The sequence below is a fragment of the Oncorhynchus gorbuscha genome, linkage group LG10 (assembly GCF_021184085.1).
Source record: "Oncorhynchus gorbuscha isolate QuinsamMale2020 ecotype Even-year linkage group LG10, OgorEven_v1.0, whole genome shotgun sequence".
Classification (NCBI taxonomy): Eukaryota; Metazoa; Chordata; class Actinopteri; order Salmoniformes; family Salmonidae; genus Oncorhynchus; species Oncorhynchus gorbuscha.
In genome coordinates, this window is record NC_060182.1 from 53775460 (window position 1) to 53800481 (window position 25022).

The window sequence follows — 25022 nt, forward strand, 5'->3', positions numbered from 1 at the left end:
TTATGTTATACCACAGATTCTCAATTGGATTGAAGTCTGGGCTTTGACTAGGCCATTCCAAGACATTTAAATGTTTCCCCTTAAACCACTCAAGTGTTGCTTTAGCAGTATGCTTAGGGTCATTGTCCTGCTGAAAAGTGAATCTCAGTCCCAGTCTCAAATCTCTGGACAACTGAAACAGGTTTCCCTCAAGAATTTCCTTGTATTTAGCGCCATCCATCGTTTCTTTAATTCTGACCAGTTTCCCATTCCCTGCCGATGAACAACCTCCCCACAGCATGATGCTGCCACCACCATATTGGGATGGTGTTCTCAGCGGGATGAGAGCTGTCGGGTTTGCGCCAGACATAGTGTTTTCCTTGATGGCCAAAAAGCTCAATTTTAGTCTCATCTGACCAGAGTACCTTCTTCCATATGTTTGGGAAGTCTCCCACATTCCTTTTGGCGAACACCAAATGTGTTTGCTTATTTTCTTTTTTTTAAGTGACTCTTTCTTTTTTTTCTGGTGACTCTTCCGTAAAGCCCAGCTCTGTGGAGTGTACGGATCAAGTGGTCCTATGGACAAATACTCCAATCTTCGCTGTGGAGCTTTGCAGCTCCTTCAGGGTTATATTTGGTCTCTTTGTTGCCTCTCTGATTAATTCCCTCCTTGAATTTTGGTGGGTGGCCCTCTCTTGGCAGGTTTGTTGTTGTGTCATATTCTTTCCATTTTTTTTATTATGGATTTAATTGTGCTCTGTGGGATGTTCAAAGTTTCAGATATTTTTTTACAACCCAAATCTGTACTTCTCCACAACTTTGTCGCTGACTTGTTTGGAAAGGTCCTTGGTCTTCATGGTGCCGTTTGCTTGGTGGTGCCCCTTGCTTAGTGGTGTTGCAGACTCTGGGACCTTTCAGAACAGGTGTACATATACTGAGATCATGTGAAAGATCATGTGACACTTAAATAAGGTCCACCTGTGTGCAATCTAACTAATTATGTGTGTGACTTCTGGAGGTAATTGGTTGCACCAGATCTTATTTAGGGGCTTCATAGCAAAGGGGGTGAATACATATGCATGCATCACTTTTCCATTTTTTTTAAAGAACTTTTTGAAACAAGTTATTTTTTTCATATCACTTCACCAATTTGGACTATTTTGTGTATGTCCATTACATGTAATCCAAATTAAAATCAATTTAAATTACAGGTTGTAATGCAACAAAATAGGAAAAACACCAAGGGGGATGAATACTTTTGCAAGGCACTGTACCTAAAATAATTATATCCACTAGACTAATAAAGAACATTTTTATTATTATAGATTATTTAATTAACCTACTATATATAATGACATTTGAAGTTATCCCTTTGGAGCAAATGCAAAAGCGATTTGGAGTTGTTGAATAGGAGTGTCAAAATGTATTATAATTGATTTTGAATCAACTGAATGATGATGATGAAGAAGAAGAGAGTGATTGAATTTGGAACAGTAGTGGAATAATTGCTCTTCTCTGTCCCACGCTCACACACACAAAGAAAAGCTGTCCGAAAAACCTGTAACTTATTAAAGCTTATTACTTAATAAGAAAACTTTTGTTACACTGTAAGGTTTTTATTGTAAGGGAAACTAAAATGGTCTGTTATATTCCATTACATTCTTACAATATGTGTTGACTGTATATATGCAAGTGATGTCTGCTAAATTAACAAGTGCTCCTTCTGTAGCTCAGTTGGTAGAGCATGGCGCTTGTAACGCCAGGGTAGTGGGTTCGATCCCCGGGACCACCCATACGTAGAATGTATGCACACATGACTGTAAGTCGCTTTGGATAAAAGCGTCTGCTAAATGGCATATAATATTATTATTATATATTATAAAACATGAAGCCTCTGCTACTAAGCACAGATATACATAAAAAAAAGGTTTCACATAGTTTGAAGACCTGATCTATTTAATGTAGGTGTTTTATTTATTAAGAATATAAAGAATAACCTGGTGGCATTGGTAGAGTGTCTTGCGGAGAATGGAGTAAAAGTGCTCTGTACTGTAAGTACGCACCAACTCTGTGGACCAGGTGTAAATGGTTTAACAGCCTTTTCAATAAATTTGAATTAAAAAGAAGCTGTCCAACCTTGATGGTCTATCAGCAGGACAATAGATTCTTGCCGAGTTTAGTGACTTTAAATGTATTCATGGGTGTTTGCGATGCATGCCACATCACCCATCTCTTTGCATAGCCCACCACATGCACTGTTTTCTAACCACATCTGGATGGATCCATAACTAATTACTATGGAAATAAGTATCACTGACTGTCAGAAATATTGGAATAAAGTAGACTAATGGAATTGAAGGCAACAACTTGTTGCTTACTGAAACACCCAAAGTCATCCAATTGTTATAAAATGATTTGAAGCAACAGCCTACTTGCCCGCATATGGTCAACTATTTCAGCGCTGCTTTGAGACAAGCATGGGGACTGGTCTTGATAAATCAATAAGATTTTTATTTTCACTGAATCTCTGTTTGGGTATTGGTTAGGCTACAATTAGGGAGTGGAAATGTTAGGATTATTTTGCTCTTCACTCTCACTAGTAGCCTAGGCCTACTCCCGACTGATCACATTGTAGAGTGACACCTTTACCTAACGGAAACCCTGAGGCCTACATATGTTACTGTAAAATGGATTTTAATTTATTCTTGGAATATAAACACCATAAAATTAATGAGTTTCACTCATTTAAATTGCTAACAGTATAAACAGCACAACAAATACAATAATAATTCCAAATAGTCTGTTCGAACAAGAAAAGGTTTTAAAGTCTCTAGTATAGCCAATATTATAAACAGCCAAATGCATTCGTTAATTCAATCGCTTTAGCCGACATGTTGTGATTTATAACAAAAAAATGCTTTACTGTATTTAGAGACATGGATAACTTGTATGCTGTATGATGACATGCACAATTAAATGACTAATTGACTGATATACTGTATATTGAAGTAGGCCTTTTTGCCAATAAGTAAGTTACGTTAAAACAGCTAGAGTAAACAGGACTCGTACAGTGGTTCTTCCTTTAAAAGTTGCAGCGTACTGCAGCACAGCTTGCGGTGTGCCAAATAATTATTTGGCATGTTATTTAATTGCAAACTACTGGTACCATTAATGCTAGTTAGTGCTAGTTTGACCACCAGAGGGCATCTTTGAGAAGCATTTGATAGCCTTCAATAGTGGCTGTACTAGAGATTTTAAAACCTTTTTTGTAAGAACATAGTATGGGACTGATTTTATGACATTTTTCTTAATTGGATTAATGTTATGGTGCTTCTATTCCAAGAAAAACAAAAAACCCTCTGGGTTTCCGTTAGATATGGCGATGTACAACGTGACGGTTGGAAGTAGGCTACAGTGCTGGGCTATTTAGCTAAAGAATCCCTGTGTCATGTGTGGGCACTTGGGAGTCCGTGGTTCAATTCCCCGGCGGGGAGGAAGGCTGTCCTAGTAAATAATAATTTATTCTTAACTGATTCCATATGTGTTATTCTATAGTTATGATGTCTTCACTATTATTCAACAATGTAGAATGCACCATAGAATTGGTTGCCAACCGCCATAGAAAGTCCAAAGAAGTAAAAATGAAAGCCAGAGGAAGGAGGAGAGATGACGAGAAAGGAATTCGGTTTACCCTTTTATCTGTGGATTAGTTGTCGGAGTAGAGACCTTGTGCATTTCAGGTAAAATAACAACCCAATATTTATATCCCAGGACAAATGAGCTAGCAACAGCAAGCCGGCTAGCTAAATTGCCATAAATGTTTAATGCTTTTCAACCTGTCCCCAAATTAATATAATTGGTGCAGAGATTTTTATGATATTTCAACCTGCGTGTCCTGATCGTGTCTGGTATGGGGGTACAAAATCAACATGCGCGCGATGGCGCACACGTGCGTCCGATTTGGTCAGCCTGTAACGGTGAGTTTTAAAATCATGATAGGCCTACTCTTTTGATGATAAGTGTTTGATGTGATTTTCGATTGCATTGCGTTGATGTCAGAGTGATTAGAGGGACAATAGAGAGCTGAGTACCAGACCATTAGCGGTTGTTAGTGAGTTGGGCACTACCAACGCATCAGCGCCAATCAGGTACTGAGTGCATAGGAGGAGATGACTGTGACTCAACAGAGACGTGGAATTTGACTGCGGCCATGACTCAGGACTGCCAGAGTGGCGGTAATGCAGTCACCGCAACGGCCCTAAACCTTTCCAGACTCTTTTACTTCCATCCTTCACATCTGACAGTTGAAGGGCAACATGGAGGAGGCATACCCAATCTTTCCACCTATCAGTGATCAAGTAGGGCAAGAAAACAGGGAAAGCTTTGCGACGCAGCCTTTTCTCCTTACCTTGAACACATAGGTGGCTCCTCCTCCTCCGCCTCCGCCCCCTTTGACCTGTGTCTTCTTGTCCAATGGTGTCTGCTCTACACAGATCTTGTTCAGTGTCCCGTTGGTCTACCAATGATAATGGGGAGAGAGTGATACCCGAGTTTCTTTATACAGGGGAAAATAACACATTTGAGACACTGTACATCTGTATAATCCAGACTTCCTCACAAATCATGCATTGATATCAATGGAAGATGTTTGCCAAAGTCAAGTTCCAAGATCATATATGTAGGTAGGATTGGGCCTTTACTAGCCTATTCCCAAGTGTCCAAGAGTGTCCAAGAGCATAGGAGCAAGTGTCCAAGAGCATAGGAGTGTTTTATTCTACCCAATCTACCCATCACTGCCTTGGGCTACTGTAACAAATTAGAGATTTATCGAGAGCCAAACGACCAGCGGTGCTGATGACAGGTAATAGTAACCAGACAGTCAGTCCTCTTCATTCCAACCACGATACTTTCATCAATCTGGACTTCAGGCTCCTTACAGCCAGAGCTGGAGGGGAGAGTTTGATTGACATCTGCAGGAGGAGAGGGGGCAATGGATTCCGACCTTGGCCAGTGCCCCATGGGAGGCCGTGGCTTGCCAGAGCTCAATTTCACACAGAATTACCCCCCACCCCGCCCTCCTGCCCTAACCGACACCCTCCCACCTCTGGCTGTCGCTTTTGTGTGTGTGTGTGTGTGTGTGTGTGTGTGTGTGTGTGTGTGTGTGTGTGTGTGTGTGTGTGTGTGTGTGTGTGTGTGTGTGTGTGTGTGTGTGTGTGTGTGTGTGTGCGTGCGTGCGTGTGTGTGTGTGTGTGTGTGTGTGTGTGTGTGTGCGTGCGTGTGTGTGTGCGTGCGTGTGTGTGAGTGAGTGTCTAATATGGTGTGTAAAAGCCTAAAAGGATATTAATACTTCTACAGAGGGGAGGCTGTGAGGAACATAGAACACACCGGCACTCAACTAATCAGTTTAAACGCCCCCTTTGAGAGTATCTACTCCCTTCAGGATTATAGACATGATAGAATTATAGACCTCAAATGACTCCAAATGCATCTGGGCCACCTCTCAGCTTTTCATTTCAACGTTTTTCTACAAGATATTTTGATCCATTTTCCAAATGATTCCTGACTGAGAACTCCAAAGTATAAGACAACTCTGGGATGAGGCCAAAAACAAAATAATGGGCTGAGAGTAGGGGTGTAAACGTTTAAACAAAATTGGGATTCTTGATGTCAAGAAATCATACCTAAACGAAAAACAATGTTTATTTGTTTTTTCCCCAGTTATCACAAAATATTATTTTCTGTGTCATAGGCTAAGTAGACGATTGGATATAAAGGCCAGGGGAAAGTTGTGTAATTTAAATAAAACCAGAGAGGAAGAGTCAAACTTTAGATATACTTTGATGAATTTCTGAGGCATGCAAGACAAGACATTTCAAGATACAGATTACTTAGACATAAGCCCACGGTTCTTTCTGCCCCTTCCTCTCACTCCATCGTGCTGTCTCGTCTGCTTGCCTGTTCGTTCTCTTCACTAATGATGTGCATGTGTGTTCAGTAATCGGTCTGTTCCGTGTAGAATATCCTAGCCTATTCATTGACGATAAGCCCTGCTTTACTGAAGTTGTGAGACATTGCAAGCCAAACAATTGCGAGATACAGCATTCCATTGTGAGATACAGCTATTGGTTACCGTTAGATAGGCCTAGTGCACGGTTCTGACTGTCTGCCTGGAGGCAGACCTGACTTTATATTGTGCCCCTCTCCCTCCGTTCCTCTCAAGCTCACTTTGAAAGATATAAGTGTTTGTGTTCTCCAAAGTACTGCAACTAATCACTCCTTTCCAAAAATACTGAATTTTAGGACTTGAGTCGATTCGTACAGAATTGAATCTTGACACTTAGAAATGGGAGTCGATATGCTAGGAGTCGAGGAATCAATTATTTTGGAGTCGACTCTCCACCACTACGTCATCCTCATCCACATTTGAGAAAATGGTAGAGAAAGGCAAGCGACAGCAGCGAAGTCCTGTATGGCAATACTTTGAGAAGTTAAATCAAGCGTCTTGCCATTTCCATTGTTAGACTGAGACTCTCACCTAGGGATGTGACAAATTGAAAATGTGGTGAGACCTAAACCGTTACTGGAAGCAGTGCGGCAGCATTGTGAATTCATGTAGAATTTTATGAATTTGTGTTATAATTTTAACAGAAAACGGATAAAAATGCTGTTTAAACGTTAATAATTATTTTCCATTTCTCATCTTCCTAATGCGAGTCAATTCAATCCAACAATGTTTACAGTGGAAATGTCAAAGCAGTTTTGAGGACGTTCTTCTTTTGCCATATCCCTGAGGCTTCAACATCACAGTTTGGATCGAGTTAGGCCATGCTGTAGTCTATAATAGGATACTTTTGCACTTGTGAATAACTGACAGGATTGCGTATAGGTGTAAGTGATGAAGCAATGATTCCACCTGATTAATTAGAAAGCAAAATTAAGCCTTTACTATAGCCCCCCCCCCCTGGCCTAAGAACCCTGGTTTAACCTGGGTTTGCCTTCAGTGTATTAGTTTTTTCCAAGTTATCAGACCCTTCTTAGATACAGTCATCTTAGATAGGGCTCCTTAGTGGCCCAGCGGTCTAAAGCACTGCATCTCAGTGCAAGAGGTGTCACTACAGTCCCTGGTTTGAATCCAGGCTGTATCACATCCAGCAGTGATTGGGAGTCCCATGGGGCGGTGCACAATTGGCCCAGCGTCATCTGGGCTTGGCCGGTCTAGGCCGTCATTCTAAATAAGAATTTGTTCTTAACTGACTTGCATAGTTAAATAAAAAGGTTAGATCTACACAGTCCATTTAGATCCAAGTGCCTGCCTAGGAGGCAGGGGCTAGGGATCAATTTGGGATGAGGCATAATTGTTAAAATATTGAGCCTTGACATGTATTCTGAGCTTTTGGGAAGTTGGTACTCACATTGGGGCAAGCGTCCTCTCCCTTTTGGCCCACCAGGAAATAAAGCAACTCGCCCTTCTGAAGCAGGAAGTCCGCTGTGAGTTGGACACCATGTGACTTTGTCATGGCCAATACACTGCGACCGCCAGCTGCCCCGCAAGCTGTGATCCTGTTTTGGAAATACACATAAACAGAAAGGCATGACTTTGGTATTACTACTTTGTATGAACCAGCTGTACATAAGACATTATAAATGCATTTATCACATTTGCTTTAACTTAAAGGTCTGATATGTAACTTTGTGGGCGACACGACCAAATTCACATAGAAATGTGAATTAAATATGTGTCATCCACATTGAAAGCAAAACTGATAAGCAGTAGATCCGTTCTATGTGCACTATTTCTATGCTTCCAGTCCTTATGGTTCAGTTTTGTGTCTTTAATATTAAAAAGCCAACTCGGCTCCTTCCTTCATTGAATCAGATTCATTCATTCATCACAAAGCCCACTGATATTGCAAACTACTTTAATGCCCTTTTCATTGGCAAGATAAGCAAACTTAGGGATGACATGCCAGCAACAAACGCGGACACTACACATCCAAGTATATCGGACCAAATTATGAAAGACAAGAATTGTACTTTGAATTCTGTAAAGTCAGTGTCATGTTTTGTCTTAGATTGTCTTGTCATTTTGCTTTTCCCTCTGTTCATTTCCCCCTGCTGGTCTTTTTAGGTTCGTTCCCCTTTTTCTCTCTCCCTTCCTCTCTCTCTTCTCTCTATCGTTCCGTTCCTGCTCCCAGCTGTTCCTATTCCCCTAATCAATCATTTAGTCTTCCCACACCTGTTCCCGATCCTTTTCCCTGATTAGAGTCCCTATTTCTCTCCTTGTTTTCCGTTCCTGCCCTGTCGGATCCTTGTCTATTGTTCACCGTGCTGTGTCTATGTATCGCCCTGTCGTGTCGTGTTTCCCTCAGATGCTGCGTGGTGAGCAGGTGTCTGAGTCTGCTACGTTCAAGTGCCTTCCCGAGGCAACCTGCAGTTCTTGATCAAGTCTCCAGTCTGTTCTCGTCATTACGAGTAGAATTATGCCTTTTGATTGTAAAGTTACTTTACTGGATTAAAGACTCTGTTTTCGCCAAGTCGCTTTTGGGTCCTCATTCACCTGCATAACAGTCAGTGTGGAAGAGGTAAAAAAATTATTGTTGTCTATCAACAATGACAAGCCACCGGGGTCTGATAATCTCAATGGAAAATTACTGAGGATAATAGCAGATCATATTGCCACATCTTCAATTTAAGCCTACTAGAGAGTGTGTGCCCTCAGGCCTGGAGGGTAGCTAAAGTCATTCCGCTATCCAAGAACAGTATAGACCCCCTTACTGGCTCAAAAAGCAGACCAATCAGCCAGTTACCAACCCTTAGTAAACTTCTGTAAAAAATTGTGTTTGACCAGATCCAATGCTATTTCACAGTAAACAAATTGACAACAGAATTCCAGCACGCTTATAGGGAAGGACACTCAACAAGCACAGCACTTACACAAATAACTGATGATTGGCTTAGAGAAATTGATTATAAAATGATTGTGGGGGCTGTCTTGACAGACTTCAGTGCAGCTTTTGACATTATTGATCATTGCCTGCTGCTGGAAAAACATATGTGTTATGGCTTTACACCCCCCTGCTATAATGTGGATAAAGAGTTACTTGTCTAACAGAACACAGATGGTGTTCTTTAATGGAAGCCTATCAAATATAATCCAGTTAGAATCAGTAATTCCCCAGGGTAGCTGTTTAGGCCCCTTGCTTTTTTCAATCTTTACTAATGACATGCTACTGACTGAGTAAAGCCAGAGTTACTCGGTCTGCGGATGACTCAACACAATACACGTCAGCTACTACAGCAACTGAAATGACTGCAACACTCAACAAAGAGCTGCAGTTAGTTTCAGAGTGGGTTGCAAGGAATAAGTTAGCCCTAAATATTTCTAAAACTAAAAGCATTGTATTTGGAACTAAACCTCAATTTAATCTTGAACTAAATCATGTGGAAATTGAGCAAGTTGAGATGACAAAACTGCTTGGAGCAACACTAGATTGTAAACTGTCATGGTCAAAACATATCGATGCAGTAGTAGCTAAAATGTAGTAGCTAAAATGGGGTGAAGTCTGTTTATAATAAAGTGATGTTCTGCCTTCTTAACATCACTATCAATGAGGCAGGTCCTACAGGTCCTAGTTTTGTCGCACCTTGACAAAGTCGTGTGGTCAAGTGCCACAAAAAAGGACATAGGAAAATTGCTATTTGCTCAGAACAGGGCAGCACGGCTGGACCTTAGATGTACACAGAGAGCTAATATTAATAATATTTATGTCAATCTCTCCTGGCTGAAAGTGGAGGAGAGATTGACTTTATCACTACTTTTATTTATGAGAGTTATTGACATGTTGAATGCACCAAGCTGTCTGTCTAAACTACTGGCACACAGCTCGCTTGGGCACCCATACATACCCCACAAGACATGCTACAAGAGGTCTCTTCACAGTCCCCAAGTCCTGAACAGTCTATGGCAGGCACACAGTACTACATAGAGCCGTGTAACTATTCCACATCAAGTAACTAACGCAAGCAGTAAAATTAGATATATAAAACATAAAAAACACCTGTGAAGCAACGCAAACATTGGCACACACACACACACACACACACACACACACACACACACACACACACACACACACACACACACACACACACACACACACACACACACACACACACACACACACACACACACACACACACACACACACACACACACACACACACACACACACACACACAGAGATTTAGTATTGTAAATATGTGGTAGTGTGGAGTAGGGGCCTGAGGGCACACAGTGTGTTGTGAAATCTGTGAATGTATTGTAATGTCTCAAAATTGTGTAAATTGCCTTAATTTTGCTAGACCCCATGAAGAGTAGCTGCTTCTTTGGGATCCATAATAAATACAAATTCAAATACTTTAAATTTTGTCAGTTTCAAACAGTTGAAAATACAATATTTTGGTTTTTGAAAATATATTCAATAACGGTTTAGATTGTAAAATCATTCTCTACACTTAACATGGCTTGTTTTGTCACAAATTATACATTTTAGCAAACAGGTAATGGTGGATAGATTCCTACTGATTGCACCTTTAAGGCTTGTTATAATAACAACATCTCGAATGCACAATGACTGTAAATACATTCATAAGGTGTTACACACAGGTGGCATAGTGCACTACAAGGCTTCTGAAACAAAGCAAAATATCAAATCAACCATTGGTTGTCTTCACACTACACTTAGAAATTAGTAGAACCATATAGGGTTTTCAATTTGTCCCCATAGGGCACGTGTCAAGCTCATTCCACAGAGGGCTGAGTGTCTTTTCGATCCTCTATTATACTTGATTGATGAAATAAAGTAACTAATTAGTAAAGCTCTCCCATCACCTGTTTGTCTATGTCTTAATTGAAAACAAAAAACAAAAACCCTTAGACACTAGGCCCTCCATGGAATGAGTTTGGCACACCTGCCATAGGGGCACATTTTGTTTCTAGGTAGAAACCTTTCTAGAGGGTTCTACCTAGAACCATCTATATAGGGTTCTTCATAGAAACCACAGTATATGGTTCTACCAAGAATTTTATCCTCTATATTTTTTTTACCTGGGACCCTCAATGATGGGTTCTACTGAGAACCCTTTCATCTTTGGAGGGTTTTTCCTAGAAAGCTCTATGAACGGTTCCACCAGCCTATTAATCTTTAAAACTTGTTATGGCTGCAATCCCGATATCGGGATAAGTGTCATCAACAACCACTGAATAGCATAGCGCTACATACAATAAATATTACTATAAACATTTATATTCATGAAATCACAAGTGCACCTGTCGTGTCAGATTTTGAAATGATGCTTTACAGTGAAAGCAATCCAAGCGTTTGTGTAAGTTTATCGATCGCACGATAAAACATTATTAAGTACACTGAGCATTCAGGTAGCTCGGTCATGAAAATCAGAAAAGCAATCAAATTTATCATTTACCTTTGATGATCTTCGGATGTTTTCACTCACGAGACTCCCAGTTACACAATAAATGTTCCTTTTGTTCCATAAAGATTATTTTTATATCCAAAATACCTCCATTTGTTTGGCGAGTTATGTTCAGAAATCCACAGGAAAGAGCGGTCACGACAATGCAGACAAAAATTCCAAATAGTTTCCATAATGTCCACAGGAACATTTCAAACATTTTTTATAATCAATCCTCAGGGTGTTTTTAAAATATATCATTGATTATATATCAACCGCAAATGTCTTTCACAGTAGGAGAGGGGAAAACAGTGAATGTCCAAATTCTGTTGCGCCAGCAAAACTAATGTGACCACTTGACGCGATGTTATTTTTCTGGCTCATTTTTCAAAATAAAAGCCTGAAACTATGTCTGAAGACTGTTGACACCTTGAAGAAGTGATAGGAAAAGGAATCTGTTTCATATGGCGGTGCGGCAGGGTAGCCTAGTGGTTAGAGCATTGGACTAGTAACCGGAAGGTTGCGAGTTCAAAACCCCCGAGCTGACAAGGTACAAATCTGTCATTCTGCCCCTGAACAGGAACCCACTGTTCCTAGGCCGTCATTGAAAATAAGCATTTCTTCTTAACTGACTTACCTGGTTAAATAAAGGTATATAAAATAAATAAAACATATATATCCCTTTAAATCCAGCAAAGGGAGGCTATGAAACATGGAGATTTCAAAATAGAAGCCGCTTCCTGTTTTGATTTTCCTCAGGGTTTCGCCTGCAATATCAGTTCTGTTATACTCACAGACAATATTTTGACAGTTTTGGAAACTTTGAGTGTTTTCTATACAATACTAATAATACTATGCATATAATAGTAACTGAGACTGAGGAGCTGGCCGTTTACAATGGGCAACTTTTCATCCAAGCTACTCAATACTGCCCCTGCAGCCATAAAAAGTTAAAATTACATAATATATGACGTTGCATTTTTAAAATGTAGTTTACCGTTATTTAACCTCTTCAACCTTTGGGGGCGCTATTTCATTATTGGATAAAAAAACGTGCCCGTTTTAAGCACAATATTTTGTCACAAAAAGATGCTAGACTATGCATATAATTGACAGCTTTGGAAAGAAAACACTCTGACGTTTCCAAAACTGCAAAGATATTATCTGTGAGTGCCCCAGAACTGATGCTACAGGCGAAACCAAGATGAAACTTGAAACAGGAAATGAGCAGGATTTTTGAGGCTCTGTTTGCCAATGTCTCCTTATATGGCTGTGAATGCGCCAGGAATGAGCCAGCCCTTTCTATCGTTTCTCCAAGGTATCTGCAGCATTGTGACGTATTTGTAGACATATCATTGGAAGATTGGCCATAAGAGACTATATTTACACGGTGTCCGCCCAGTGTCCTTTGTTGAAAATGCCGCGTAGTCTACAAGCTGCACGCAGTCATCCAAATCAGATCAAATCAAATCAAATTGTATTTGTCACATACACATGGTTAGCAGATGTTAATGCGAGTGTAGCGAAATGCTTGTGCTTCTAGTTCCGACAATGCAGTGATAACCAACAAGTAATCTAACTAACAATTCCAAAACTACTGTCTTATACACAGTGTAAGGGGATAAGGAATATGTACATAAGGATATATGAATGAGTGATGGTACAGAGCAGCATACAGTAGATGGTATCGAGTACAGTATATACATATGAGATGAGTGTGTAGACAAAGTAAACAAAGTGGCATAGTTAAAGTGGCTAGTGATACATGTATTACATAAGGATGCAGTCGATGATGTAGAGTACAGTATATACATATGCATATGAGATGAATAATGTAGGGTAAGTAACATTATATAAGGTAGCATTGTTTAAAGTGGCTAGTGATATATTTACATCATATCCCATCAATTCCCATTATTAAAATGGCTGGAGTTGGGTCAGTGTCAATGACAGTGTGTTGGCAGCAGCCACTCAATGTTAGTGGTGGCTGTTTAACAGTCTGATGGCCTTGAGATAGAAGCTGTTTTTCAGTCTCTCGGTCCCAGCTTTGATGCACCTGTACTGACCTCGCCTTCTGGATGATAGCGGGGTGAACAGGCAGTGGTTCGGGTGGTTGATGTCCTTGATGATCTTTATGGCCTTCCTGTAACAATGGGTGGTGTAGGTGTCCTGGAGGGCAGGTAGTTTGCCCCCGGTGATGCGTTGTGCAGTCCTCACTACCCTCTGGAGAGCCTTACGGTTGAGGGCGGAGCAGTTGCCGAACCAGGCGGTGATACAGCCCGCCAGGATGCTCTCGATTGTGCATCTGTAGAAGTTTGTGAGTGCTTTTGGTGACAAGCCAAATTTCTTCAGCCTCCTGAGGTTGAATAGGCACTGCTGCGCCTTCTTCACGACGCTGTCAGTGTGAGTGGACCAATTCAGTTTGTCTGTGATGTGTATGCCGAGGAACTTAAAACTAGCTACCCTCTCCACTACTGTTCCATCGATGTGGATAGGGGGGTGTTCCCTCTGCTGTTTCCTGAAGTCCACAATCATCTCCTTAGTTTTGTTGACGTTGAGTGTGAGGTTATTTTCCTGACACCACACTCCGAGGGCCCTCACCTCCTCCCTGTAGGCCGTCTCGTCGTTGTTGGTAATCAAGCCTACCACTGTTGTGTCGTCCGCAAACTTGATGATTGAGTTGGAGGCGTGCGTGGCCACGCAGTCGTGGGTGAACAGGGAGTACAGGAGAAGGCTCAGAACGCACCCTTGTGGGGCCCCCGTGTTGAGGATCAGCGGGGAGGAGATGTTGTTGCCTACCCTCACCACCTGGGGGCAGCCCGTCAGGAAGTCCAGTACCCAGTTGCACAGGGCGGGGTCGAGGCCCAGGGTCTCGAGCTTGATGACGAGCTTGGAGGGTCCTATGGTGTTGAATGCCGAGCTGTAGTCGATGAACAGCATTCTCACATAGGTATTCCTTTTGTCCAGGTGGGTTAGGGCAGTGTGCAGTGTGGTTGAGATTGCATCGTCTGTGGACCTATTTGGGCGGTAAGCAAATTGGAGTGGGTCTAGGGAGTCAGGTAGGGTGGAGGTGATATGGTCCTTGACTAGTCTCTCAAAGCACTTCATGATGATGGAAGTGAGTGCTACGGGGCGGTAGTCGTTTAGCTCAGTTACCTTAGCTTTCTTGGGAACAGGAACAATGGTGGCCCTCTTGAAGCATGTGGGAACAGCAGACTGGTATAGGGATTGATTGAATATGTCCGTAAACACACCGGCCAGCTGGTCTGCGCATGCTCTGAGGGCGCGGCTGGGGATGCCGTCTGGGCCTGCAGCCTTGCGAGGGTTAACACGTTTAAATGTCTTACTCACCTCGGCTGCAGTGAAGGAGAGACCGCATGTTTTCATTGCAGGCCGTGTCAGGGGCACTGTATTGTCCTCAAAGCGGGCAAAAAAGTTATTTAGTCTGCCTGGGAGCAAGACATCCTGGTCCGTGACTGGGCTGGATTTCTTCCTGTAGTCCGTGATTGACTGTAGACCCTGCCACATGCCTCTTGTGTCTGAGCCATTGAATTGAGATTCCACTTTGTCTCTGTACTGACGCTTAGCTTGTTTAATAGCCTTGCGGAGGGAATAGCTGCATTGTTTATATTCGGACATGATACCAGACACCTTGCCCTGATTAAAAGCAGTGGTTCGCGCTTTCAGTTTCACGCGAATGCTGCCATCAATCCACGGTTTCTGGTTTGGGAATGTTTTTATCGTTGCTATGGGAACGACATCTTCGACGCACGTTCTAATGAACTCGCACACCGAATCAGCGTATTCGTCAATATTGCCATCTGACGCAATACGAAACATGTCCCAGTCCACGTGATGGAAGCAGTCTTGGAGTGTAGAGTCAGCTTGTTCTGACCAGCGTTGGACAGACCTCAGCGTGGGAGCCTCTTGTTTTAATTTCTGCCTGTAGGCAGGGATCAGCAAAATGGTGTCGTGGTCAGCTTTCCCGAAAGGGGGGCGGGGCAGGGCCTTATATGCGTCGCGGAAGTTAGAGTAACAATGATCCAAGGTTTTACCACCACTGGTTGCGTAATCGATATGCTGATAAAATTTAGGAAGTCTTGTTTTCAGATTAGCTTTGTTAAAATCCCCAGCTACAATGACTCGATTGTGTAGTCTTAGTAGTTCTTCTCGACTGTATGTAATGAAACCTAAGATGACCTGGGGTACTAATGTAAGAAATAACACGTAAAAAAACAAAAAACTGCATAGTTTCCTAGGAATGCGAAGCGAGGCGGCCATCTCAGTCGGCGCCGGAAGTCCTACTATCCAGTGATTTGAGAGGAGAGAGGAGACTTCCACGAACAATATATCATGAAGAGATATGTGAAAAACACCTTGAGGATTGATTCTAAACAACGTTTACGATGTTTCAGTCGATATTATGGAGTTAATTTGGAAAAAAGATTGGCGTTATGATGACTGAATTTTAGTTTTTTTTTGGTAGCCGAACATGACGCAGAAAACGGAGCGATTTCTCCTGCACAAATAATCTTTCAGGAAAAATGGAACATTTGCTATCTAACTGAGAGTCTCATTGAAAACATCCGAAGTTCTTCAGAGGTAAATTATTCATATTTGAATGCTTTTCTGGTTTTTGTGAAAATGTTGCCTGCTGAATGCTAACGCTAAATGCTATGCTAGCCTGTAATAGCTATCAATACTGTTACACAAATGCTTGTTTTGCTATGGTTGAGAAGCACATTTTTGAAAATCTGAGATGACAGTGTTGTTAACAAAAGGCTAAGCTTGAGAGCTAGCATTTTGATTTCATTTCATTTGGGATTTTCATGAATAGTTAACGTTGTGTTATGCTAATGAGCTTGCGAATAGGATTACACTCCTGGATACAGGTTTTTTTCGTAGCTAAACGTGATGAACAAAACGGAGCGATTTCTCCTAAACAAATAATCTTTCAGGAAAAACTGAACATTTGCTATCTAACTGAGAGTCTCCTCATTGAAAACATCCGAAGTTCTTCAAAGGTAAATTATTTTATTTGAATGCTTTTCTGGTTTTTGTGAAATGTTGCCTGCTGAATGCTAACGCTAAATGCTGCACTAGCTATCAATACTGTTACACAAATGCTTGTTTTGCTATGGTTGAGAAGCATATTTTGAAAATCTGAGATGACAGTGTTGTTAACAAAGATCTAAGCTTGAGAGCTAGCATATTGATTTCATTTCATTTGCGATTTTCATGAATTGTTAACGTTGCATTATGGTAATGAGCTTGAGGCTGTATTCATGATCCCGGATCCGGGATGGCTCGTCGCAACAGGTTAACTAGGCAAGTCAGTAAAGAACAAAGTCTTACAGTCCTGGCCAAATGACACATGAGAATGACACAAATTTTCATTTTCACAAAGTCTGCTGCCTCAGTCTGTATGATGGCAATTTGCAAATACACCATAATGTTATGAAGAGTGATCTTGATGAATTGCAATTCATTGCAAAGTCCCTCTTTGCCACGCAAATGAACTGAATTCCCCAAAAACATTTCCACTGCATTACAGCCCTACCACAAAAGGACCAGCTGACATCATGTCAGTGATTCTCTCGTAAATTTTTAGGGATCAAATCCCAGTAACGGGATCAATTTGACAACATCCGGTGAAATGGCAGGGCGTAAATTCAAATTAAATTACGAGAAATATTAAACTTTAATGAAATCACACATGCAATACACCAAATTAAAGCGACTCTTGTTGTTAATCCAGCCAACATGTCAGATTTCAAAAAGGCTTTTTCGGTGAAAGTAAACCTTGTGATTATCTGAGGTTAGCACCCCACCAAACAAACACATGACATACATATTTCAACCCGCCGGGCGCGACACAAAACTCAGAAATAACAATAAAATTGATGCCTTACCTTTGAAGATCTTCTTTTATTGGCACTCCAAAATGTCCCATAAACATCACAAATGGTCCTTTTGTTCGAAAAATTCCATCGTTATATATCCAAAATGTCCATTTATTTGGCGTGTTTGATCCAGAAAAACACTGGTTCCAACTCCCGCAACATGACTACAAAATATCTAGTAAGTTACCTGTAAACTTGTTCCAAACATTTCAAACAACTTTCCTAATACAACTTTAGGTGTTTAACGTAAATAATCGATCAAATTTAAGACGGGATAAACTGTGTTCAATACTTGATGAAAACAAAGTGGAGCGTGCTTTCACCCGACCCCCCGTTCTGAACTGCCCTACTTCTTCATTTCTCAAATGAAAAACATCAACCAATTTCTAAAGGCTGTTGACATCTAGTGGAAGCGATAGGAACTGCAAGCAAGTGCCTTAGAAATCCAGATCCCCATAGAAAGATGGCACTTCTCTCTGGGAAAAACATCCGGGACAGACTGATATTCTGCAAAAGGTACAGGGATTGGACTGCTAAGGCCTGGGGTAAAGACATTTTCTCTGATGAATCCCCTTTCCGAATGTTTGGGGCATCCGGAAAAAAGCTTGTCCGGAGAAGACAAGGTGAGCGATACCATTATTCCTGTGTCAGGCCAACAGTAAAGCATCCTGAGACCATTCATGTGTGGGGTTGCTCCTCAGCCAAGGGAGTGGGCTCACTCCAATTTTGCCTAAGAACACAGCCATGAAAAAAGAATGGTACCTACACATCCTCCGAAAGCAACTTCTTTCAAAAAATCCAGGAACAGTTTGGCGACAAACAAGGCCTTTTCCAGCATGATGGAGCACCTTGCCATAAGGCAAAAGTGGCTCGGGGAACAAAACATTGATATTTTGCGTCCGTGGCCAGGAAACTCCCCCAGACCTTAATCACATTGAGAACTTGTGGTCAATCCTCAAGAGGCAGGTGGACAAACAAAAACCCACAAATTCTGACAAACTGCAAGCGTTGATTACGCAATAATGGGCTGCCATCAGTCAGGACGTGGCCCAAAAGTTAATTGACAGCATGCCAGGGCGGATTGCAGAGGTCTTGAAAAAGACCAAATATTGCAAATATTGACTCTTTGACACTTGTAATTATACTTCAGTATTCCATAGTAACATCTGACAAAAATATCTAAAGACAGTGAAGCAGCAAACTTTGTGGAAATTAATACTTGTGTCATTCTCAAAACTTTTGGCCACGACTAATTTCAATGACGGCCTTGATCAGGGGCAGAACGACAGATTTTTAAATTGTCAGCTCGTGGATTAGATCTTGCAACCTTTCGGTTACAAGTCCAATGCTCTAACCGCTAGGCTACCTGTCACCCCATTACATACATTATCAGTCAAAGTTTAGACACACCTAATCATTTAAGTTTTTATTTTTATTTGGACTATTTTCTACATTGTAGAATAATAGTGAAGACATCAAAACTATGAAATAACTTATATGGAATCATGTAGTAACCATAAAAGTGTTCAAAGAAAGTGTTCTTCAAGGTAGCCACCCTTTGCACATTCTTGGCATTCTCAAAAACAGCTTCACCTGGAATGCTTTTCCAACAGTCTTGAAGAGTTCCCACATATCCTGAGCACCTGCTGTCTGCTTTTCCTTCACTCTGCGGTCCAACTCATCCCAAACCATCCCAATTGCGTTGAGGTTGGATGATTGTAGAGGCCAGGTCATCTGATGCAGCACTCCATCACTCTCCATCTTGGTCAAAGAGCCCTTCACAGCCTGGAGGTGTGTTGGGTCATTGTGCAGTAGAAAAACAAATATTAGTCCCACTAAGTGCAAACCAAATGGGATGGCATATCACGGCATAATTCGGTGCTAGCCATGCTGGTACATGTGCATTGAATTCAAAATAAATCAGACAGTATCACCAGAAAAGCACCTCCACACCATCACATCTCCTCCTCATTGCTTCACGGTGGGAACCACACATGCAGAGATCATCTGCTCCCCTACTCTGTGTCTCACAAAGAAACAATTTGGACTCATCAGACCAAAGGACAGATTTCCACCGGTCTAATGTCCATTGCTTGTGTTTCTTGGCCCAAACAAGTCTCTTCTTCTTATTGGTGTCCTTTTGGAAGTGGTTTCTTTGCAACAATTTGAACATGAAGGCCTGATTCTCACAGTCTCCTCTGAACAGTTGCTGTTAAGATGTGTCTGTTACTTGAACTTATTTGGGCTGCAATTTCTGAGGCTGGTAACTCAAATGAACTTATCCTCTGCAGCAGAGGTAACTCTGATTCTTCCTTTCCTGCATCTGTCTTCATGAGAGTGAGTTTCATAATAGCGTTTGATGGTTTTTGTGACTGCACTTGAAGAAACTTTCAAAGTTCTTGAAATTTTCCGGATTGACTGACCTTCATGCCTTCAAGTAATGATGGACTTTCAATTCTCTTTGCTTATTTGAGCTCTTCTTGCCATAATATGGACTTTGTCTTTTTCCAAATAGGGCTATCTTCTGTATACCACCCCTACCTTGTCACAACACAACTGATTAGAAGGCCAGCATCCCAGAGTCGCCTCTTCACTGTTGACGTTGAGGCTGATGTTTTGCGTGTACTATTTAATGATGCTGCCAGTTGAGGTTTTGTGAGGCATCTGTTTCTCAAGCTAGACACTCTAATGTACTTGCCTTCTTGCTCAGTTGTTCACCGGGGCCTCCCACTCCTCTTTCAATTCTGGTTAGGGCCAGTTTGTGCTGTTCTGTGACGTGAGTACCACACAGCATTGAACGAGATGTTCAGTTTCTTGGAAATGTCTCGCATGGAAAAGCCTTTATTTCTCAGAACAAGAATAGACTGATGAGTTTCAGAAGAAAATTATTTGTTTCTGGCCATTTTGAGCCTGTAATCGAACCCAGAAATGCTGATGCTCCAGATACTCAACTAGTCTAAAGATGGACAGTTTTATTGATTCTTTAATCAGTTTTCAGCTGTGCTAACATAATTGCAAAAGGGTTTTCTAATGATCAATTAGCCTTTTAAAAAGATAAACTTGGATTAGCTAACAGAACGTGGCATTGGAACATAGGAGCGATGATTGCTGATAATGGGACTCTGTAAGCCTATGTAGATATTCCATAAAACATCATCTGTTTCCAGCTACAATAGTCATTTACAATGTCTACGCTCCATTTCATGTTACTATAATGGACAGACAAAATGGCATTTCTTTCAGAAACAAGGACATTTCTGTCTGACCCCAAACTTTTGAACCATACTGTATATTTACAAGATGTATTATTATTAAGAATGTCAGCGGTTGTCTTACCTGTAGATGCCAGTCTCTGGTACCCTCCAGATTTGGATGCCTTTGAATGGGCTTCTGGTTGCCACATTAACATTGACATTGCTGTTCCGATAGGAGCTGGTACACTGGGTTGGGGTGGGCCCCTCTGAACCAACTGCCCCACAAGTGTGAAAGGCCCATTTCGTTGCTGTAAAACACATTGTTACACATACATCAACATTTGTGTATGGACACGTACACACACATGAATACATTATGCACACACACGCACTCGCACACAAATACACACTGGTGAAACTCATCACATTTATGTTTTATTTCACTTCAACAAGCAACTTCAATGCTCTATACTATCACATCATCAAACCCCAACACACTGAAAAGGCAGAAATAATTATGCATCCTGCTTGTCTGAGTCCTGATTATTCATGGCATTAATGAAATAAGCATCTTCATCATGTTTCACTGCAGTAAGACATTCCAATGCTATTGTCACTGTCCAAAGAAAACTTCCACTTTTTGTCAATTTCTTTTTTGACATGATTTTTACTCTCGTCTGAGTGTGACAGAGTACATAATAATTGATGAATTCATGAACGCGCAATACCCATTGAATATGGCCGGTGTCATTAAATGTCTGCAAAAAAACGTACAGTCGCTTGCAAAAGTATTCACCTTCCTTGGCATTTTTCCTATATTGTTGTCTTACAACCTGGAATTTAAAAAAAAATGGGGGGGGGTGTATCATTTGATTTACACAACATGCCTGACATTTTGAAGATGCAACATACAAGAATACAAAAAAACAGAAAACTTGAGCATGCATAACTATTCACCCCCCCCCAAGTCAATACTTTGTAGAGCCACATTTTGCAGCAATTACAGCCGCAAGTCTCTTGGGGTATGGCTCTATAATCTTGGCACATCTAGCCACTGGGATTTTTGCCCATTCTTCAAGGCAAAACTGCTCCAGCTCCTTCGAGTTGGTTGGGTTCCGCTGGTGTACATCAATCCTTAAGTAATACCATAGATTCTCAATTGGGTTGATGTCCAGGCTTTGTCTAGGCCATTCCAACACATTTAAATGTTTCCCCATAAACCACTTGAGTGTTGCTTTAGCATTATGCTTAGGGTCATTGTCCTGCTGGAACAGTCTGTCCCAGTCTGAAATCTCTGGAAGACTGAAACAGGTTTCCTTCAAGAATTTATCTGTATTTAGCGCCATCCATCATTGCTTCAATTCTAACCAGTTTCCCAGTCCCTGCTGAAACACATAAGTCTGTTGAGCTTAGACAACCATATGAAGAGAAGGCGACACATGGACACCAGGACAGCTGGACACATAAAACTAGAGAGATAAAAGACACACATACACAGGGACACATGGAGTTAATTACAGGGTCAAGACACAGGCCACAGGATAGAGGGACGTATATTATCTTTAGGTCAAAGCAAGGGTCTTGTCATCATTATAATCTGACGGAAAGCAGATGTGGGCGTTACTGGGCTGAACAAGCAGGATGCACATATTGGGATGTAACTGTATTTGCATTGGGGGATGAACTGATGATGTATGCATGGATATAAAATTGCAGCTCCTTCAGGGTTATCTTTGGTCTTGTTGTTGCCTTTCTGATTAATGCCCTCCTTCCCTGGTCTGTGAGTTTTGGTGGACGGGCCTCTCTTGGCAGGTTTGTTGTTGTGAAATATTCTTTCATTTTTTAAATAATGGATTTAACAGTGCTCCATTGGATGTTCAAAGTTTCGTATATTTTTATATAACCCAAACCTGATCTGTACTTCTCCTCAACTTTGTCCCTGACCTGTTTGGAGAGCACCTTGGTCTTCATGGTGCCATTTGCTTGGTCGTGCCCCTTGCTTAGTGGTGTTACAGACTCTGGGGCCTTTCAGAACAGGTATATATATTCTGAAATCATGTGATAGATCATGTGACACTTAGATTGCACACAGGTGGACTTTATTTAACTAATTATGTGACTTCTGGAGGTAGTTGGTTGCACCAGATCTTATTTAGGGGCTTCATAGCAAAAGGGGTGAATAGATATGCACGCACCACTTTTCAAATCGTTTTTTAAAATAATTTTTTGAAACAAGTTATTTTATTCATTTCACTTTACCAATTTGGATATGTCCATTACATGAAATCCAAATAAAATATATTTAAATTACAGGTTGTAATGCAACAAAATAGTAAAAATGCAAAGAGGTTGAATACTTTTGCAAGGCAGTGTAATTTAATTGTTACCATCAGCAAAGTTACAGTCACAAACACTCCGGATAACATGAAAATAGCCTAATCAGCTCTGCTAGGGCGAGTAAAATGGAAATGGAATTTGTGCCGTTTTGAGGTCAGAAAACTCAGATCAATCCTACTCCTCAACCCTAACCCTACGCCAGAACTTCCAGTAAGCGCTCTGAATGCTCCCTCAGAATTTACAAATGCCCAGAGTGCACACTCCAGATTGAATTTTACTCACCCAGAGTAATGAAACATTCCAATTTGTGACTCACCACCTGGATTGGGTCATATGTAGCAAAATTTGAAATAGTTTTTTTTACATTGGATAAAAGTAGAGACTCAGAGCTACAGAATGGAATAGCATATACGCATTTTTGAGGAACAATGGAAAAGTATTTATACTTTGAAAGTTGATACACTTGTAAACTCACTTTTCAGAAAAGGGCCTTTGAATGTTTGGTACCTACTGGAGAGCTCTCCTTTGTCTACACGCTTTCAGCATTGTTCACTCCCTCTTAAGCCAGGCCCACGCATCTTTTTAAGGATTCACTTGTGCTAAACAGTGAGTAGTGTAGTAAATATTTAGACTAAAAGTGGTAGTAGCCTACAATATGGAAAAATCCAGGTAAACAAAAAGTGTCCGGATAAAAAATATTTGATAAATATTAGATGACGCTTAACCAGACACACTTGTCTAAATTAATGGGTCATGTGAAATAAATTATTTAATCCCTAGCCACATCCAAATGGTGGAAAAAGTACTAAATTGTTATACTTGAGTAAAAGTATAAATCATTTCAAATTCCTTATATTAAACCAGACTGCACAATTCCTGTCAAAACGTAACAAATACTTTTGGGTGTCAAGGAAAATGTATGGAGTAAAATGTACATTATTTTCTTTATGAATGGAGTGAAGTAAAAGTTGCCAAAAATATAAATAGTAAAGTAATGTAGAGATACCACAAAAAAACTACTGAAGTAGAACTTTAAAGTATTTTTACTTAAGTACTTTACACCACTGCCCAAATGCCTTCACACCAGTACATTAGCATAGTTTATACTGTTACACACACACTTATCACATAGTATACCATACATAAAGTTTAAGGCCATGCAACCTGAGTTGAAATCTGAGTGATGCGCCATATATTTATGGAGTGAACATTTGATACGGTCACATGATATTGTTGTGGTATGTCACAAAATCATGTTACGACCACACATCAATATCCATTTTATATCCATTTTATATATCAATATTTTGCTAAGTCTTGCTAAGTGGATGGTCTTTACAGAAGGTGTAAACGGTACAGGCAAATGGTTACTTGCATAGTAGCAACATCAGAAATAGATTGTGTCAATTTAAATAAAATGGACAAGGACAATATCAATAATGATATCAGTGATAGACAAGGTAGTTATATGCATACAATCAGGGGTAAAGTGGCTGAACAGTAGGATAAAAAAAAAAAATTGTAGTAGCAACGTGTGATAGGAGAGAGTCGTGAATAGAGGCACTGCAGATAGTGCCTATGACTGCTCTGTCCAAACCACGCATGAACAAGGGAATCTATATTCGGAGAGCCTGTTTCTGGTGCAGGGCATGTGATGTCCATAGCCTCTTTGAAGCAAAACTCCCTGATCTTGTCATAAAGATAGTTTGTCTAGCTGTGTCCAGTCCAGGTGGTGCTTTTACAGGGAGACCATCTATGGGAGGAAGGACGTCAGCGTAGTGCAGCAGCTAAAACCTGGTCCCGACAGTCAGAACGCTCTTTGGTGACGACAACACCAGGCTCCAGAGCATCGAAGCTGTAAAACAGGGAATAAAAAAATCAGAAGACATTACAACCTTGCACAACATCAATTCACCTCCCAAGTTTAGATAAGAATAACCTCATACAATTAAAATTATTTTTTACCTGAAGTGCTGGTGCTGCTTGATCTGTTGCTGTCAGCCATAGCTTTCCACTAGCACTGTACCATCCTCCAGTCCAACCAGCTGTGGGATGTTTACCCCTGTCACAGTGCTGTCCGTCACAACACCAGAAATCTTCGACAAAGTGTTCACTCTGGTCATTCTGAAGCGCTGCT

The 25022-nt window shown here is 40.9% G+C and overlaps 1 protein-coding gene across 1 annotated transcript in view; it reads right to left on the reverse strand.

Annotated features, from left to right (window-relative positions):
* LOC124046245 (leukocyte tyrosine kinase receptor-like) overlaps window positions 1-25022 on the reverse strand; it is a 359722-nt gene that overhangs the window by 63006 nt on the left and 271694 nt on the right. The window contains exons 9-11 of the mRNA XM_046366398.1: window positions 20691-20856; window positions 7392-7539; window positions 4388-4495 (exon numbers count right to left, since the gene is read on the reverse strand). Coding sequence (XP_046222354.1) covers window positions 4388-4495; window positions 7392-7539; window positions 20691-20856 — 422 coding nt within the window. The remainder of the gene's footprint in view (window positions 1-4387; window positions 4496-7391; window positions 7540-20690; window positions 20857-25022) is intronic.